Source organism: Vicia villosa, linkage group LG4, assembly GCF_029867415.1.
Source record: "Vicia villosa cultivar HV-30 ecotype Madison, WI linkage group LG4, Vvil1.0, whole genome shotgun sequence".
NCBI classification, from domain to species: Eukaryota; Viridiplantae; Streptophyta; class Magnoliopsida; order Fabales; family Fabaceae; genus Vicia; species Vicia villosa.
Window position 1 is genome coordinate 186,001,255 of NC_081183.1, and position 19,136 is coordinate 186,020,390.

The 19,136-nt window shown below is 33.9% G+C and overlaps 2 protein-coding genes across 2 annotated transcripts; both read right to left on the bottom strand.

Annotated features, from left to right (window-relative positions):
* Positions 1 to 2,093: 2,093 nt before the first annotated feature.
* LOC131596361 (polyadenylate-binding protein-interacting protein 7-like) lies at positions 2,094 to 7,593 on the bottom strand. Its single transcript, XM_058868990.1, has 6 exons — positions 7,277 to 7,593; positions 5,805 to 6,679; positions 4,865 to 5,312; positions 4,715 to 4,785; positions 4,049 to 4,173; positions 2,094 to 2,770 (listed from the first exon to the last, which is right to left on the bottom strand). The coding sequence occupies exons 2-6, from the start codon at positions 6,585 to 6,587 to the stop codon at positions 2,467 to 2,469; spliced, it is 1,731 nt and encodes a 576-aa protein (XP_058724973.1). The 5' UTR covers positions 6,588 to 6,679; positions 7,277 to 7,593; the 3' UTR covers positions 2,094 to 2,466.
* Positions 7,594 to 11,501: 3,908 nt separating this feature from the next.
* LOC131598519 (uncharacterized) lies at positions 11,502 to 18,024 on the bottom strand. The gene is made up of 3 exons (XM_058871111.1): positions 17,334 to 18,024; positions 11,889 to 12,815; positions 11,502 to 11,788 (listed from the first exon to the last, which is right to left on the bottom strand). Exons 1-3 carry the CDS (start codon positions 18,022 to 18,024, stop codon positions 11,502 to 11,504), a joined length of 1,905 nt encoding a protein of 634 aa, XP_058727094.1.
* Positions 18,025 to 19,136: the final 1,112 nt, after the last annotated feature.

Consider the following 19,136-nt stretch of genomic DNA (forward strand, 5'->3'; position numbering starts at 1 on the left):
AGGAATTTTATTTGCTTGGGATCAAAATCAATGTTACATTGTGTAATATGAAAAATCAATAGAATGACTGTCTCATCTATGACGATACAAGAAGGATGGTTAATATTGAGTATCGACGTTATTCAATCAGCTCAAATATACGTGTTTAGTTGATCAACATACAACTTCAAAATAACAATGATATGAAAATCATGTTCTTTATATTGGTCAATATCATTCCAGCAAACAGATCTAGTTAAATGTTCCTTAGTAATATTTATTCATACCATCTATTCCAACTTAATTTGTTCGATGACATTTGATGGAACAGTGATGTGCATAATTGATCTCAATAAAGAAACTAGTTTACTTCATTCACAATCTTGTTTCTATTTAATTGATATTTTAATTTATGTTATTTTTGTTTTATTTAATTTATAGTGTTTATATTAATTGTCTATACACAGTTCGTTTGAATTTTAGAATTTGAACACCAAAAATACCCTTCACATTTTAGACTTTGAATAGGATATTTTTATTCCAAGGTGTTCGTTAGAGAGGTGAAGGAGGGGGTTCCACACAAAAAAAATAAAAAATAGCTAGGCACACACTATTTTTTTAATGTGTAAAGACAACTATTTTTAGTGAAGTAGCATGACGAATCTATATTGTCATGGTTAATGAATGGACAAGAGCGTTTAAGGAGGAGCTGCTTTCTCACTTATGTGATTTTTAAAAACTACTCATGTCAAAATAAATTCATCACAAGCGAACAAAGTCAGTGACTTTTCTATTCGAATTGATAAATCAGAAAAGATATAGCTTTTTAAAAAGGGAATTTACTTTTCACCGTTTTTTAAATTTATTTAATTTTAGTTCAAAAATGTATTTCTAAATTTATATTTTAATATATTTAGAGATGTATATCCGATAATATATTCTTCAAATGAAAAATGAGAAAATATGGAAAAATTTATAATAGATAATCATAGCAACTTGATAATACATTAAAACACACAATATTACATAGATAATTTGATAATCGAAAAATTAACATTACACATCATTAAAACGGATAGTTCCGGATGTTGCAACATGTTTAGAATATATTTGACGGATCTTAAAATCTTCGCATCCACTTCAATCGGACTCTTTATTTCATATTAGCGAATTTGGATATGTATCTCCGCGGACTCAACGTACATTTTTTTTAGCTCAAGAATAAAATTAATGTAAACAATGATGGATGAAATAAATGAACTTTATTTTAAATTGAAGTTACTTTTGCTCCTTTTTGTGTGATAAAACACAAGAATGATGATTTGGAGTTGAAAAATTAATTGGAAATGAAAGTTGATGATCAAGCAAGATGGAAATATACTCAATTTTCTGCTTGATATTTTTGAAATGTATCTCCACAAATTTCACTAAATGAATAGAAGATAATTCTCATTGAAAAATATTGAAAAAATGAATTCAGTAATATTTTAGGAGATGCATCTCCGAATACACTTTAAAAATATTCGATTCGAAAATGCGTCTCCAAACTAAATTTTGACAAAAATGATTCATGATGCATTCGAAAATATATCTCGCATTTTTGAATTTTCAAAAGTGTGATTCACATATCAGATGGAAAAGTTTCCCTTTTAAAAATTAGTAGAGGTTAAGGTAACTCATTAAGAAATGCATCGGATGCAAAGATATTGAAGTAGACAAGTACTAGAAGAGAATCTCTATCCTTGCATATGACCAAAAGTGAATTTTATAGCATCACTTAGCAAGATTGAAAAAATCTATCTATGTGGTCCAGTACTTCCATCTTTGTAAAAAGAAACATTCCTTCTATTTTTACTATTTTTAGTGCCTACATTTTATTTTCCAAATTAAAAAAATGAACCTAAGAGACAACTTTGTTATCCCCTTTAGACACACCCTCATCAAGGTCAAAGAGAATGTGTATGCAAAACCTTGTCTGAATTTGCATAAATCAAAAATGATATAAAGAGCTATCGCAGTCGCAATCCGGTTATAAATGTCGATAAAACAATGAAAATGAGAACCTGGCCTACAGCATTTGTTCCGAGCTGGAAGACTGTTTGCATTGAATCTAATTGGCATGGTGAATAGTTCTATCATGTAATTGAGTTCTATCAGTTACATCTGAGTAAAAAAATAAAAAACAACAAAAAAGGAATTTAACAAAATGAAAATTAGAGTACAAAATTAACAGAAGGAAAAACTTGACGTGGTGTGTTCCTGCTGACTATGCCTCATTGAGACCTTAATGGTACAATTCTACTACAACCCTTCTCTTTGCTTCTAAATCTTTTTCATTTGTTTTCCCTCTAAAGATAATTTTTTTCCATTTTTTTTTCAGTTGGACACTGACATTTTCTTCCCATATACAGATACAAGAATGACTACAACATCTCTATGTTCATGGATTTTCACTGTCAAAAACTTGTATACCTCTCCTTTTTTGGCTCAATATATCACAACACGAATCAGGCCTGGCTGTGGTTCGGTGAAATCGAGACCCTCTTCTTCGAGTAGGTAACGCTGTACAGCTATTGGAAGTCTTGCAGGAGTGCGGGAACCTCTGGTATGATGACCGGTACCAACACAGATATAAACCTGCAAACGCTGCTCTGCAGCTCTGGCTGTGCTTCTTAGCACACTCAGTTCGTGTTTCAACACGTGAATTGCTTCACTTACATGGAGTCCGTGTAAGTCTATCATTCTTTCATGTCCTCTACCATTAACCTGCATCTCTGGACCAACCGGATTCCTGAAAAATCAACACTCACAGTGACTACAGCAATATCCAACATAAGGTAGCATTTGCCATGCAGACAGAACAGCACTGCCTGTCAGTTCATAATGTTATAAAGCACATATACAAACATGGCACGACAATGACACAACGAAACCAATAATATTTTGAGAAAATAAAATAATTGAATGTAACAACATATTCGGTATCAGACACTAAAGCTTGTCCGACACCAGACCTGCCTTCAATCTGAAGTACCGGGGATACATAAATAATATGCGACTGATGAGAGTCCCACATTTGATAAGACGTGAACTAAAAATATGTTTATATGTGGGAGGCATCTCCCACCTTGAAATCCGATTTTGTAGGGTTTCATAAGGCTCAACACAAATTTTAAGAGCACAAAACATAAAACAAAACTTGTTCCATATTCTATCCCTTGTTAACCCGTTTGTTAAATGTTTACCTTAAAAACCAACCTAAATAACAAACAAGCAAGTGTTTTTCAACAGGCTTGGTTACATGGATCAACCGACTATCAGGTCCTGTCTTATATTATTAGGTAAGGATAGACCATTTACACCTAAATCAATCTTGGCCTATAGATGTTGCCAGTCCTACCTACTGATAGTATTTCTAACCCAATCTTGCATTGTGTAACCACGCTCATCAAAACAATCTATATCACAACACCAGGTTTACTTCCTCGTTGCTTTTTACTGTTAAACAACATACAGCATTGTGGGTCTGGTAGATGTGCGATAAAGTTTCCTAGTGCGGTAGGTATTTTTATCGTGTATCACCCTGTAAACATTCCTCAATTTCATCCACCCTTAAAAGTACAGCCACTATGCAGGTTGTGTGGGGACAGGAAAAAGTGTTCTTAACTTAAATATGGAGTGAAACAGGCAGCTGAGAAGTTCAATCTCAGACAAAGTGATGGTCAGTGGACCAATAAAAAACAATCTCATAAACTGTCAAATTCTAGTTGAATTGTTGAACAGCCAACCGATATAGAAAAAAATACTGTTTTTCAAATTTGATAAATGTTTAAAATTACTTTTTTATTTGATTTAAATTATTCGTATGAGGTCATCCTAATTTGAGTATTCAAGCTTTTGATAACATTGGTGGAACCTCAACTGAAAGTCTTGCCAGTTCCTTTTGTAGACTAGCATTAACAATGTTGGAAAATAGATATTATCATTCTCATTATAAGATGATACAGTTTTTGCTTTGACCAATAGTTGCATGGATAGGAAGAGCGGATGGCAATGAGGAACAACAAACCTTTGGCGGTAAATAGAGTCTTGAGCTTTCCCATGAGCTTCTTTCATATGCATGTTATGCAGTTGCCCTTTAGCACTTAGCTCCTTTGCAAGGGCTTTATTGCCAATAAGGTAAGCTTGTCGTGCCTGTTTTAAAATTATGAACAAATAAACAAAAGTTACACAAATTAGAGCAAGTCCTGCAAAATCCTCTTGTTACACCTCATCCCAATCTAGCATGTAGAGCTTTGTGGTTGAAACTCAAGTAGCAAAAATGTTAGCTTCCATTCCACTGGTGCAAAAATCTAAGGTTGAAAAAAAAATTATAGAGCTTGTTTGGATTGACTTAATTGAGCTTATCTATTGATATAAGCACCAATGAGACAGTTTGGGAGAGCTTATGGAAACAACTTATGGCATGTTCATAAACTATTTTCAGCTTATTTCCATAAACTCTTTGTGATAGCTTATGGAAATAGTATAGATGATAAGACAATTTGACTTTATTTTATCTTGTTATAAAAATAACTTATATACATAAGCACTTGTGTTATAAGCACTTAATTATGCCTAGAAATTTAGGGAAAGCAGACTGATGAGTCAACCATGAAGTGTTAGCCAAAATCATCACACTATATTATCATAAAAATACCCACCAACTTCTCTGCAGCATGAATCAAAGACCCACCTGCTCAAAATATGCATTACGTAAGCGTGCATGATCACGAGCCTCCTCCCGAAATTCAGAATACATATTTGCTGTCATTCAAATTAGTTAAAGAAACCAGAATAAAAGAAACTTGCCACAAAATGGAAACATATAAATATAAATATTTACCAACAGCGTCACCAGTTTCTAGCCAGACAGGAGCTGGCCGGCCAGAACCACGGTTTTGAAACCTATCCCCAACGTTAGTTCTCCCCTGTCCTCCATTGTAGGCACTAGCAAGAACATTTAAACTCCTACTTGATCCAGTGGAAGCATCACCAGAACCATTTCTATCATACTTCCATATTCCAGAATCCTGAGAAGCCAATTTCCTGACAGCTGAAGCAAAGTCAGTAGCACCTCTAGATGGAAAAGAAGAGCCGGATTTGAACATGAGCAAGTCTTTGCCAGTCGGTAAGTAAGGACTGCCACTTTGTTGAACATTATCTCCTGCATATTTTGCAGTAGTAGTCTGGCCGTTTGTTGGAGCAAGTGCTGGAAAGTCCATTCCAGTCAGATTGGGAGATGACAGAGTCTTTGGACTTGGGTTCTGGATGAAATTACTATCAACTTGAATCTACAAATTTAGAGGAAAAAGTAAATATAGTATACATAAATGCCCCCAGTTAAGAAGTATGCCAGAGAAATGACAATAGTCAAGAAAGTGACAATAACATCCATAGAATGAAAAAAGAAAAGCTTGAGACATGCAAGCACTACAATATCGTATAACAAGAAATAATAAATAATTATAAGTCCAAAAAATGCAAATAAAGTTTTAATAGTCCCTATCAGGTCCCTTGTTAGCATGACGCAAAAGGTATAAGGATTCAGGAAACCAGCTGGACTGCGTTGGAGTCATCTCACAACTTTATGGGATGACAGAAACTTCCCTGCCAAAACAAGGCACAAGTATTGCTTTACACATTTAGCTTCCATCTATTCAAATTTAATATTGTATCAAAACATATCGCAAGATGTGCATTTCTAACAAATAATCATCACAGCATGCTTTATTAAAAACCAAAATTTAACCACAAGTTAGTTGGTACATGAAGATCAAACCCACCTCTAACTGAGTGAGCATCTCAATGGTCAGATGTAAATCACATCCATTGGCAAAGTAAACTTCAGCAAGGCTTTCTGACGCAAAACCAGGGAATAGAGAAGCTAAAAAGTCCAAAGGGTTAAAATCGGTCTCGTCCACAATAGCATTCTCAGTCAAAACATCATTTATAAATCCATGCCTAGCATTGTCATCATAAGCAAGTGCCTCTTGACCACTGCTATGCAGGTTGTTATTCCCAACCGGTCTATCCCAAGGCTTTGCCAATGAATTCAAAAAGCTTGCTGAAGATGGTTCCTCCCGGTATGTTGAATTGGAAAACCGTAACTTGTCGGCAAAGGTATTTCCATTAAGATGTTGTTGAGATAATTCTTGTTGCTCATTTAGTATATATCTACTTCCATTAGTAGAAGGAAACATCGAGGACTCATTTTCGTCGTGTATAGATAAGCCTGCTAAAGAGAGATTGTTAAGACCTTGAGGTTCTTCTTCTTCCATGATGACCTTGAAATCAGGGGTGATATCATCTGGAAGTTGACAACGCCAGTAGTTGTGGGCCTCGTCATCCGAATTATTTGAAACAGATGATTCTGATCTATCTAAAACTGCTTTTCCAAGAGAACCAGCAGTTGTAAGCCTTGTCGTCGCATCTACCGAGCTAGTACTTCCAGATGGCAATGATCTGAGTGAAAAAGGAATAAACTCTGCCGCATTTGGATTCAAAGCAGCCTTGTTTGGAGAGCTCAGCTTTGTGTCTGTCGGAGACCCTTTCTTTGATAAACTCATTATTAACTACACTATAATACGAACAAAATGACTATAACACAGATAAACTTCAAAAACAGCAAAAGAAAGTTCCAAACAGCTTCATCCAAACCCTGCAAAATAATTCAATTCAATCATAATTGAAACTATAAGCGCCATTTTCATAATTGTAACTTGGAAGTTAATCCCATAAACTAAATTGAACAATTTCGGAACAACATATAAGTTACAACACAAATTTAGCAGATCCAGTGACTACAAAAAATGCACTTGAGAACACTAACCAATTTCAGAACTAGTAAAAAAAAAACTTCAGGATAAGGTTAAAACCCTAAAATTTTCAAAAACAAGTAATTAAACAGTCTCAAACATGAACTTCACAATTGAGTTCATAGTTGAATAGTAATTACATAAAAATCCAAACTCCCAAAATTCCCAAATCCCAATTTCATAGAAACAACAAAAACAAAAAGTACAAACAAATCAAAACCAAAGTAAACAAAAAGAAAATGAAAACTGACAAATAACAAAACCTTCAATTATGAAAGCCACAAAAAATTCCTAGATCTTAAATAATTCAGCTCATAGAAAAAAACCCCAAAAAGTCAAATTAACCAAAATTGAATAAAATTACATCAAAAAAACACAAGATTTAACGAGATTAATAAGTGAAAGATCTGAAATTGAAAAGTGAAGCAAGAAATTTATACCTTTACGAATCAAATCAAAGGGATCCATAAATGAAAATTGCATGAAATCAAATGGTAATAGAGAGAGAGAAAAAGAAGTGAAGAAAGATTATTGATTTTTTCTGAGAATTGGAATAAGGAAGTAGCTTCAGTATTGTTATCTGAGTTATCAAGTTTTAATTTTTTGTTTTTGTTTCTCTCTCTCTTTCTCTCTCTGAAAAAACCCTTGTTAGGGTAATACTAACACCAGCACCACAAAAATTGTAAAGAAGACACCCAACCTTTCGCCACTCGATTTGACCTCTTTCTCTCTCTACAAACTTTCTCTCTCTACACTCTCTTAGTGTGTTTAATGTTTCTATTTCATTAATTAATTTGCATGATTGGGATTTGGGTAAAAAAAACTCTTACATCATTTTTTTTAAGAAAGATTAGTGCCTTACTACTTTATCTTTTTGACTTGAATTAATTTTTTTTTGTTTTTTGTTTTTTTAGCACTAGTATCTGGCTCATTAAATCGACTTATTTGATTTGGGGTCAGTTTTATCATTAAGTAATTTCAGTCTCTTTTCAATTGTAATTGCAGATTCATTAGACCAACTAATTCAATTCGGAATCAGTTCATCAAGTAATTTCAATCTTTTTTCTAATTATAATTGTGGGAATCAATCTATGGTCCTCCTTATAGTTTAGTATCAATTACTAAACTAAGTGGTTGGTAATATTTAGTTTTTATATAAGCAATAATATTTATTACTTTTTTTACAAATCAAAATATCTATGCGCTCAAGTTTATGGTTGGACTAAAACTCATAAATTGACATAGACTTTTATAATCTCAATCAAGTGTTCTTGCCTAATATTTATTGCTAATGTGGAGTAATACAAGCGTGGAAATAGGTCGGATTATTAGAGATTTATGGTCTAGTTTATATATGTTAGGTTAGGCTATGTTTTTTTTAATAGAAAAGGATTAGACTTTTTTATAAACACATTAGTTAAAAAAAGTTAGGTTATAGGCTGAAAAAAAACCTTAAATATTTTAGATTGTCTATTTAAGTAAATATGAATAATTTTATTATTATTGTTATTATTAGTATAATAAAGTATTAGGTTTTTGAATTAAAATAAAAAATAAAGTTTAGTTGTTTAGAAAAATTTAAAAAAAATTACAAAAAAAAAAACTTATGAATAATACATAAGTTGTTTTCATAAGTTGTTTTCATAAGTTCTCTTTAGTAAATAATATTATAAATTTTATGTTAATAGGTAAATTTGAATAAATTAATGCAAATAACATTTAGTCTAGTTAATTTTTTAATTTTTTTAGTCTATTTTAACGGTTGAATTATTTATTTCCAAATGTTCAAATAAAATAAATTTTTATAATAGATCAATGGGACTTTCGAAAAATGTCAAGCTCAATCTAAAAAATAAATCTTTGAAATTTTTAACAGAACAAATTTAAATTTGACAAAGCCTACCTAGACTCGGTCTACTCCCACCCTTACTAATACATCTTAAATTATAAAATTGATGTGATTTAATTTATTTATTTTAAATCTTCCCCATTAGTAATTATGTAAAAGAGTAGTGCTATTTAGTACGAAAGAAATTGAAGAAGATATGCAAGAATGTACACATGTCGTTATTTTAGAGTATAATTTTTAATTTATTTTAGATTTAATTTCCTATTTAATTGAGATCATGGGGGGTGGTGATAATGAATGGTTGAGATTATTCTTACATTTCTTATTTTCACATTTCGTTAACAATAAGCATTTTCTTATATAAAAATATTTAATTTTGAAGATATAGATTCGGCTTTACCGAATGTCATTTATTTATATTTGAAAAATAACTTTTAATCATCAAACTGCTAGACAAAAAATTGTATGTGTTTGTTTATGATAAGTATATTCCTATGCAAAAAGAATCTTCAAATATATAAGTGTGAGACCAAAATCTAAAATGTGACAAATTATTAAGTAAATGTGTTTGATTTTTGTATGTTTGAGTTTAAAATTAGTCAAACTTTATAAATTCAACATCTATTAGTTCGAATTGATTACGCTATTTAAAATCGAACATCCAAAATTAAATTACAAGTTATTGAATTTTTTTCTTTTGTTTTGCATTAAATTCAATACATGTTACTTGTTTGTCATAAACAGTTCATGTCTTTTTTTATAAAAAATTTCATGAAATTTACTGGCATTGAAAAATATTATATTTATAATAAATTTATTTAAATAAAAATAATGTGTAAAGAAATTAATTTACAAGTTGAACTTTACAAGGTTACTATTTTATTCCAAAATAAAAACTTAGAAAAAACTTTTTTTAAAACAATATTTCATTATTTTATTTCATTTTCCGTGCCTCTTGCAATAAACAAACGTGTAAGAACTAGCAACGGTAGACATTTGATAATATTTTATATGAACTTCCAAAGCTATAACATATGAATATTCAACTTGTTTATGCCTAATAAAAAAATTACTATTGGATTGAAAGTTATTATCATATAGATAATGTCGATAAAATTTAACATCAATAAAAAATTATTTGACATGTAAATGAGATGTATAAAAATTAACGTCTTTAAAATTTTAAGAAAACCGTTAATTTTGAACTTTCTCTTTAACATATCAAATAATTTTCGATTGATGTTAAATTTTATAGACATGATCTATATGATAATTACTTTCAATTCAACCATAGATTTTTTCATACAAATATACAATAAAGAGTTATCAGAAGTGTCATAATATTAAGTTTGACACATTAGTGTCATTTGATCCAGACCATATATATATATATATATATATATATATATATATATATATATATATATATATATATATATATATATATATATATATATATATATATATATATATATATATATATATTACATCGCAGATTCCTGAAAAATGATCAGAATTTTCTCAATGTTTTAAAAATCGGATCGGTCATCAAACAGGTGAGGGTACTGGATCACTGGTTCATCGGTCGAACCACTGGATCACTGGTCGAACCGCATGACCAAACCGGATAAAAACCAGATTAAACCTGTCATTATAATAAAACTATATAGGTACAAAACTGGTCGAACCGGATTATTCAATCTCTAAAAAAATTATAACTAGCACTTAAAAGCTGATCCATTATCAGCATAATCTATAAATAAGGCTCTTAAAAATCACAAATTCAGAAGTTGTACATTAGGTGCTGAAAATACTAATAATCCATATAGCTTAAGGCTCTTAAAAAGCACAAATATAGTTTGCTCAGCACTTATAAATCACAAATTTAGTGCAAATTTAAACATAAGTATTAAACATAACAAAGTAGTACAAATTACAAAGTCTAATTGCAACATAAACTAATTGAGTACTTTAGAACCAAAACACTCAAATTTCTATTAAATTTAGTTCCAAGGAGGTAAAATTATCTCAATGTTGGGATCTCCTTCAATATCAAAACCATCTCCGACAAAATCAATCGCATTTGCAACATCTTCCCCATCAATGATATCATTACTTTGGTTGTTTTCTCCGGAGTTAAGTGGTGCATCTCCCTCAACATCAACCTCATCCAAATTTAATTCATCTATAAAAACATCAATTTAAAGAGTTTAGAAATTGACATATTTTAAGAAATTAAAATAACATAATTGTAATCACAAAAATAAATACCATACCAATATCATTTGAAATAGGTTGGATTGTCATACTAGCAAGATCTTTGCGTAGCGCTTCCACCTCCTCAATGGTCAAGAATGGTGGGGAATCCTCCAACACCCAATTAGAATGATCACCAAGTATTTCAAAATTAATAGGACCATAATTTTGTTTCTTCTTAGTTCTACAAATCATTAAAGGCAATGTCAAACGTAGAACCAAATAAATTTAACAAATTTAACAATAATATACATTCTTAACAAACCAAGAAATATCACATATTCTTAAACATAGAACCATAAAATATTCTTAATAAACCAAACAAAATCATATATTCTTAACTATAGAACCAATATTCTTATGTCATCAAGAGAAGAACAAAATAGTCTTGTTTATAAATCAAACAAACCAAATAATAGCATATTTCTTAACTATAAAACGGTATCATATATTCTTAACCATAGAATCAATATTTTATGTCATCAAGACAAGAACAAAATAGTCTTGTTTATAAACCAAACAAACCAAACAATAGCATATTTCTTAACTATAAAACAATATCATATATTCTTAACCATAGAACCAATATTCATGTCATCAAGTATCGAAACAATAGCATATAAGGCATAATAAGTGCAATACCTATTTTGTAGCCGTAAATTGTAACGAACATAAACGAGATCGTTAAGCTTTTGATGCTCCAACCTATTTCTCTTTTTTGAATGAATGTGTTCAAACACACTCCAATTTCGTTCACAACCAGATGCACTACAAGTTTGACTCAAAATTTGAATAGCCAGCTTTTGCAAATTCGGCGCTTCAGTTCCATAAGTGTCCCACCATTGATCTAGAATAATGCATGTGAAAAAAATTAGAAAACATTTTAAAATACATATTGACATTGTACTAAAAATCTAAAATGATTAAAGTTTATCATTTAATTTTACCTGGCAAAACTTCATCTCGGTTTTCTACTGCTATTGTCCTTCCAAAGCTACCTTCACAATTTTTGAATGAAGCCATCTTAGCGGTTAATTTAGATCGCAAATCCTTACTATCATAAGCATACTTTTCAATGACATCCAAAAGGTCTTGGGTGGTGGACTTGTTTTTTTCATATTCCGGACCTAATCTACAAGATGGATTTAACCAATAACCAGCAGCATGGAGATTTTTCCGAAGTTGTGCATCCCAACGGTTATCCAAGATCTTCAAATAAGGCTCTACTTTCAATTTATTTCTTCTAAACCTCTTCTCAATCTCCTCTATTGCTTTATACATAGCTCGATAGAGATATCCCATAGCCGGCTTATCTTCACTATCAACAGTACGCAACACACGTACAAGAGGTTCTGTAATTTTCAATATGTCAGCACATTTAGACCAAAAGCTTGAGTCTAATACTTGTTCCACAAATTGCTTTTCCTTGACATCTTTGGAATAAGTTGTGGTTGTCCACTCTTTAAATGTTACCATGGCTCTTAGTGAATCTTTATGAGACAAAATACTTTGCAATGCAATGAAATTAGTAGCAAAGCGGGTTGGAGCATGACGGAGTATTTCTCTTCCACCTGTATTTTGTCTCATCAAATACAATGCAAAACAATGATTATATATGTATTTGGTAATTTTTGAAGCATGTGACACTGCCTCACTTACTTCATCCAATTTCCACATGTCTTGCAACATCAAATTAATACAATATGCTACGCAAGGAGACCAAAACAACTTAGGAAACTCCTTTTCCAACAACTTTCCAGTAGCAACATAATTTGCAGCATTATATGTAACAATTTGAACAACATTTTTTGGTCCAACATACAACACTACTTCCTTGAAAAGCTTAAACAATGTTTCTGCAGTTTTAGAAGCACCTGAGGCATCAACAGACTTTATGAAAATAGTTCCTTTGGGGCAATAAACTAAAAAGTTGATAAGAGTTCTCCTACAACGATCAGTCCACCCATTGTCGCTACCGCGAAAATTAACAGAGTCGCCACTAACATATTTATCCTGAAAAGGAAAGGAATGCCAGCAAACCACAAAACAAAACAACGGTCTCACGACCAAAGAAAAAGGGTAAGGGAGTCGGTTACGCGAGGGGAAGGTGTTAGCACCCCTCGCGCCCATCGTACTCGATGGTATCCACGCTTGTGTCTAAATCTATGGGTGTGTAACAAATCTATGCTAATCTGGACTAAAATGAATGCAGAATGTAGGGAAAAGAAAGGATTGTGCTCGCACGGGGCCTACCCTGCTGCTTACGTATCTGTTTTTGAGGAATCAGAGGTACCGTAGCTCGGCTAACTAGTTTCTGTTTGTTTTGTGTTTTTAGGTGAACGAGTTACATTCACACTCCGCTGCTCGACCTTTGGAGTCTTACTTGGGAATGGAGTGGAAATAACAAGCTCTTAAGAAAAGAAAATCAAAGAGTGTGATTTGTGTTTTAAAGAATGCATGAGGGAAACCTAAGCTAAGGGGTAAAGCTTGCTACCTATGTTATCATACAAATGGTACAAGTCTAAACTAAACTAGCAACCTACAGGGAGAAAGCGAAATGCAAACAAGAACATCACACAAATGAGTCTGGCTCGTAAAGCAAACAACCTACTGGCACTAGCCAAGTAGTAGAAAAGCGGTCCCGTCATAGCCAATGGGAGCGGATCACCCGAGTCAACCAAGCATTAGACCTCGCGAAAATGATCGGGCCATAGACAAGAGGAGTGAGTCCCTCTCAGCAACCAAGTTGTCACGAATCCAAAAGGAAAATGGTGCGTGCGTACACCGAGCATCAATGTCGGTCAACGTGAGCTAAGAAATGTGGGGATCCAATTGCATGGACCCTTTACCTGACATACTTGTTAGTGCAACATCGGGGGAGAGTCGAGTTCGGGAGCATTGTTAATTTTCGGGACATTCCTTTGAGCAACACACCTTTGTGGGAAAGACACCACTTCTCCACCTAAAACCTTAAGGTGATAGGTGAGTGGGTTCTCCCACTTATATATGCTCAAGTCACCATACACATTTTCAATGTGGGACTATTATCCACACTCACACTTGATTCTCAACACTACCCCTCAAGTGTGATTCTTACACAATGTTCCCCCTCAATTGGAAGTTTCTCTTCCACATACACTTATATTCGTTGACTTCAACTACATGTATCTGTTGATTCTCTTCAACTACATGTATCCGTTGAATTTCAACTACAAGTTTTAGTCGGTCCCTATTTTTTTGAACCAAAGGCTCATGATACCATTGTTAGCGCAACATCGGGGGAGGGTCGAGTTCGGGAGCATTGTTAATTTCCGGGACATTCCATTGAGCAATACACCTTTGTGGGAGAGACACCACTTCTCCACCTAAAACCTTAAGGTGACAGGTGAGTGGGTTCTCCCACTTATATATGCTCAAGTCACCACACACATTTCCAATGTGGGACTATTATCCACACTCACACTTGATTCTCAACAATACTCGATAACAGGATCTTGTGCTAGTTCAGAAGCAAGCAACGCGTAGCGTGCACTTACTGAACAGACTCCATGAGACTAGGCGGGGGTTGATTGCTAACCCTTTCCGCATGCCTTCCATGAGGACTTAACGGAGTGCCTTTTAGGTCTTATTACACCGTGACTCCCTGCCGCAAAGCACAAATATAAACACACCAACAAAAACAGAGCCTCTTTCGAGGGCTTGGCCAGATGAATGCCTAAGTCCTACTTCTCATGTTATAGGATGATGCGAAAAGCGGTAAAGTGCGAGAAAGATAAAAATGAAACGGGATCAATACCAAACAGATTATGATCTGTAAGCTGCAGCAGAATAAGAAAGAAAATCAGAGATCCCGCAAGCGAGCTAGCAAAGCAAGAGAAAATAGTCAGCACACCGATTAGCCATGTAAGCAAACAAGGGTCGACGTCGTGAAAATAAATCACGCGTCAATGTACGCATCAAGCGTAATCACAATACACCTGCAAGAGGAAATAAGCAATCCAGACAAACAAGTATAAAGTGAAAGGCGTGTCTCCAGGACGAGAACACGACATGAGGAAGTGGAGTTGTGTCCCGCAAATAAAGCGGAACACAAATGAAATCATCATCATCGGTAAGCGCCTCTCCAAATGCCTTGCATACTACCACACAAGTTAGAGATAACAAAATATCGCAATCGGAATTGCGTTATTGCATTCTAATCTAAGAGAAAATGAATAACTAATGCAAATATAAAATGAACAACAAAATTTCAAGGGGGAAACAAATATGAATAAACCACAATCAATCAATACCAATCATCTCACAAGATAGCAAGTTTCACAAGCTTTCCAACAATATAAAGAACGCGCAAATCGGAGTTACGAGTAAAAAGATATGAAAGATTAAAGTTAAAAAGTAAAACAAGCAAAAACACAGCTCTAGGTCGACCTACCCTCAACCTAGGTCGACCTAAATGGTCTAGAAACGAAAGAAACAGCTCCAGGTCGACCTAAACTCATCCTGGGTCGACCTAAATGGTCCAAAAGCAAACATGAGGGTTTTAGGTCGACCTAAACTCAGCCCGGGTCGACCTAAATGGTCCAGAAGCAAACATGAAGGTATTAGGTCGACCTACCTTCAGCCTAGGTCGACATACACAGGCAAAAACAACAAAAAAACAGCTTTTCGAGAAAACGAACACAATGCAATCCATCACCAACGACCATCAATCAAACAATACTACGACATGCAATTTTAAAAGCCAAGAGCATTTACATTGTGCAACATGTAGGATTCAATTCATGCATGAACATTAACATTGAATGATACACAAACAATCATCGCGTCGGTGTCGCAACATAAGCATGAATTAGCAATTATGAGCATCGAAAGCAAGATCAAATTATCAAACACTTAGCATGCGATTTCTTGTGTCATAAGCAACATGCATGTATCATCAACAACAATTCACCGGTAAATCTCGAATTCAATCAAATAATCAAGATCAACACGAATCATTCAATCAACAAACAATTATCATCATCAATTATCATAGATCCATCATCCACAATCAAAAATCATCATGATCAATTTCGAATTAAGCAACAAAATCAATGATCTAGCAAGGTTTGTAGTGAATTTACCGGATCAAGCGACGAGAATGAGATCGGATGAACACGAACGCGAACACGACGCGAACATGAACGAGATCCAAGAGATGAGAGAGAGAGAGAGAGAGAGAGAGAGAGGCACATGAGATCCTTGGAGAGGGAGAGAGACGCGCGGCACTTCAATTGGAGGAGTAGATCTTGATTTGTGCTTTGATCTTCATTTGTTCTTGAGATTTGATCTTGAATTGATGAAGATTGATGAAGTTTTTGTGAGTTTTTGTGGTTTTGATCTAAGAAAATTGAGAGAGAATTGAGAGAAAGTTTTTTTTTTCCAGAATTTTGGTGAATTGAAGTTATTGAAGTTCCCCGTTGATTTGTGAAGAGCAAAAGTTTATATATTGTCAACGCGAAATGTCCCAAATGCCCTCGGTGCATCTCGTTTTCAAGGAAATGTGACTCGGCTCTGAATTCGAAAACGAAACCAACGCCATTGCGAAGATGACCAAATTTGTGACTCATAGCCGCGAGAATCGTCTCAATCCGATAAGCAATAAAGAAATTACGCGCGTTTGAATGAAGAGAAACGCCGATTCATCTGGCGCGACTGTGTAGAATTTTGTGAGTACCGCTCAAAGAACTCGATAAAACTCCATCTTCGGCTCGAAATCTGAACAAGCATGTGTGACGATGAATCGAAGCTAACAAAATTTCTGAGCAAATGCCGCTGGACTGGTTTTCATACGATAAAAATCAAAGAAGTTATGAATTTTCAGACTTGTCGCGACATACTCGAAAACACACTTTCCATTGAAAAATCACGACACTCTTCAAAATACTGGGCATTTTCGGTGCATAATTGGTCTTCGGGCTGAACATATGAAATCTCGAGAATAATGACACGGAGCTGAAGTTAAATTTTCGAGGAAATCGGACAAGCGGATTGTGAGATATGAATTTTCTAAGGCCCAAAAACCTATATTCAACACCATTTTCCACTACAAAAGCTCCAGTAATTTGCTGATTCGACCACCTTCCTTAAAGAATTGGTTTCTGAGCCAAACACAAAAGTTTTTGAGCCACGCAGGAACCAAGCTCATAGCACCTTTCAGATAAGACTTATGAATTTCTTTGCATTTTCACCGTATAAATCAATCTTCACGTCACATTTCCTTAAAACCATGAAAACTCTTCATTATTTTTCTTCCTTTTTCGAATGAAGAAATAAACGTCTTTGATAACTTATAGCTCAGATAAAGAGGGAAAATTTTGGGGTGCAACACCAATCTTCCATAAGAGTACAACTTGTATCCTTCCAAATAGAACGATATTGCTCTATCTGTATCTTCACGTCATCAACCCACTTATTTAACAAATTACCACGAAGAGCATGCATGGTAGGAACTTTATATCTAGCACCCATACAACAAAGAGCATCAACTGCAGGTTGAAAATACGGTGAATTTGCAACATTAAAAGGAATAGATGCATCAATAAACCACTTGGAAATAGCAAGATCACACTTTTCTATCACTTCTTTACTTTGCATCACACTTTTTAAAGTAGGCTGAGCTCCCAAAGTTGTTCTTGGTAAAAAATAAGTACCAATACGAGCGTCATTCTTTTTAGATGCACCAATTTTCAATTCACCTCCCTCCGCAGTAAATGACTCACTTTCAGCCACATCCGAAGCTTTTCTTTTCTTGCTCCGCTCATTGAAATGTTGTTTCATCTGGAAACGAATTTCAGCAGACACTTTCTTACAAATTTCAAAATTTCCTACTATTCCAGCCAAGTGTTGCTTTACCCCATGAATTCCACCTCCACCAAAAGATTTATGATAGTACATACAAACAAGAGATTTTCCATCAAGACTTATAGTACAATGTGCCCAAGCTATATCAGTCTTCCCTCTAACATTATTTTGAACTAAACTTTGAGCTGAAGATGCTTCTTGTGATGGTGGTTGTGATGATGGTGTTTCAGAAGATGCCATATTCCTGTAAACATTGAATGATATATGCTGAAAAAAACCAGGAAGTTGCACACACATATTCTTTAAACACAAAGTGGAAGAGTAAATATTTGTAGTGGGCGTGACTAGCTGACACATAAACTACATACTAACCTGGTGATGAAGGTTATCACTTATCAGTCTTTTCTCCTCTGTCTAGAACCTACATAAATTATAAACATGTGATGAATTAAAAGTGACTTTAGCAGAACCTACATAAACATGTCACTTATATGAAACAATTATATAACCATGGGAATTAGGGATTAAACAATTATGTCCCTTAAAAATTTAGTTTAAAATAATGTTACTACAGACCAAACTATCATCACCACTGGTGGTTACCTTTAAAAAATTAAAACTATAAAAACCTCTTGTTATTTTTTCACATATCCATTCCTTATCAATACTGAACAGTTACTACAGACCAAACCACACGCATGGCTGAACCATAAAACTCACATCCTTGTTTTCCCATACCCAGCACAAGGTCACATGCTTCCACTCCTTGACCTCACTTACCAATTATCTCCACTCCCAAAAATCTATCAATTAGGCTTATGTGCTAATATGTGTGGATACTTAGTGGTAAGCTATTGACAGCTATTACTTGGACATAAAACTCACATCCTTGCTTACAACTATTAGCCCACCGCCACTTTCCTTGGACACGACTTAAGCTTTTATATATCACATATAAAACATTTTCCTTTGTATAATCTTATTTTAAGTCTTATAATAGAGACATACTCTTTCTATATCAATACATAAAACACACTCATCTAATCTATTCTTCTAATTCATAGAGAATAGAGAAACATGAAGCCTTCAATCTTAGCATTTTGCATCATTTTTTTAGTTTTCATTTGCAAAACTATTGCTGCACCTGAACCAGTCCTTGACATCTCAAGTAAGAAAGTCATTCTAAACCCACCCTAACACAATTATCCAATGGTTTAACGCCCATCCTAAACCCCTGTTGCTCTAATCTAACAAAGCCATATGTTGGTGTTTCAATCTAAGGAAATTAGCAATCTAATATGGTCAGAAATCATAAACTAACCTCAATCCTTTCTGACATACAACCAATAGCT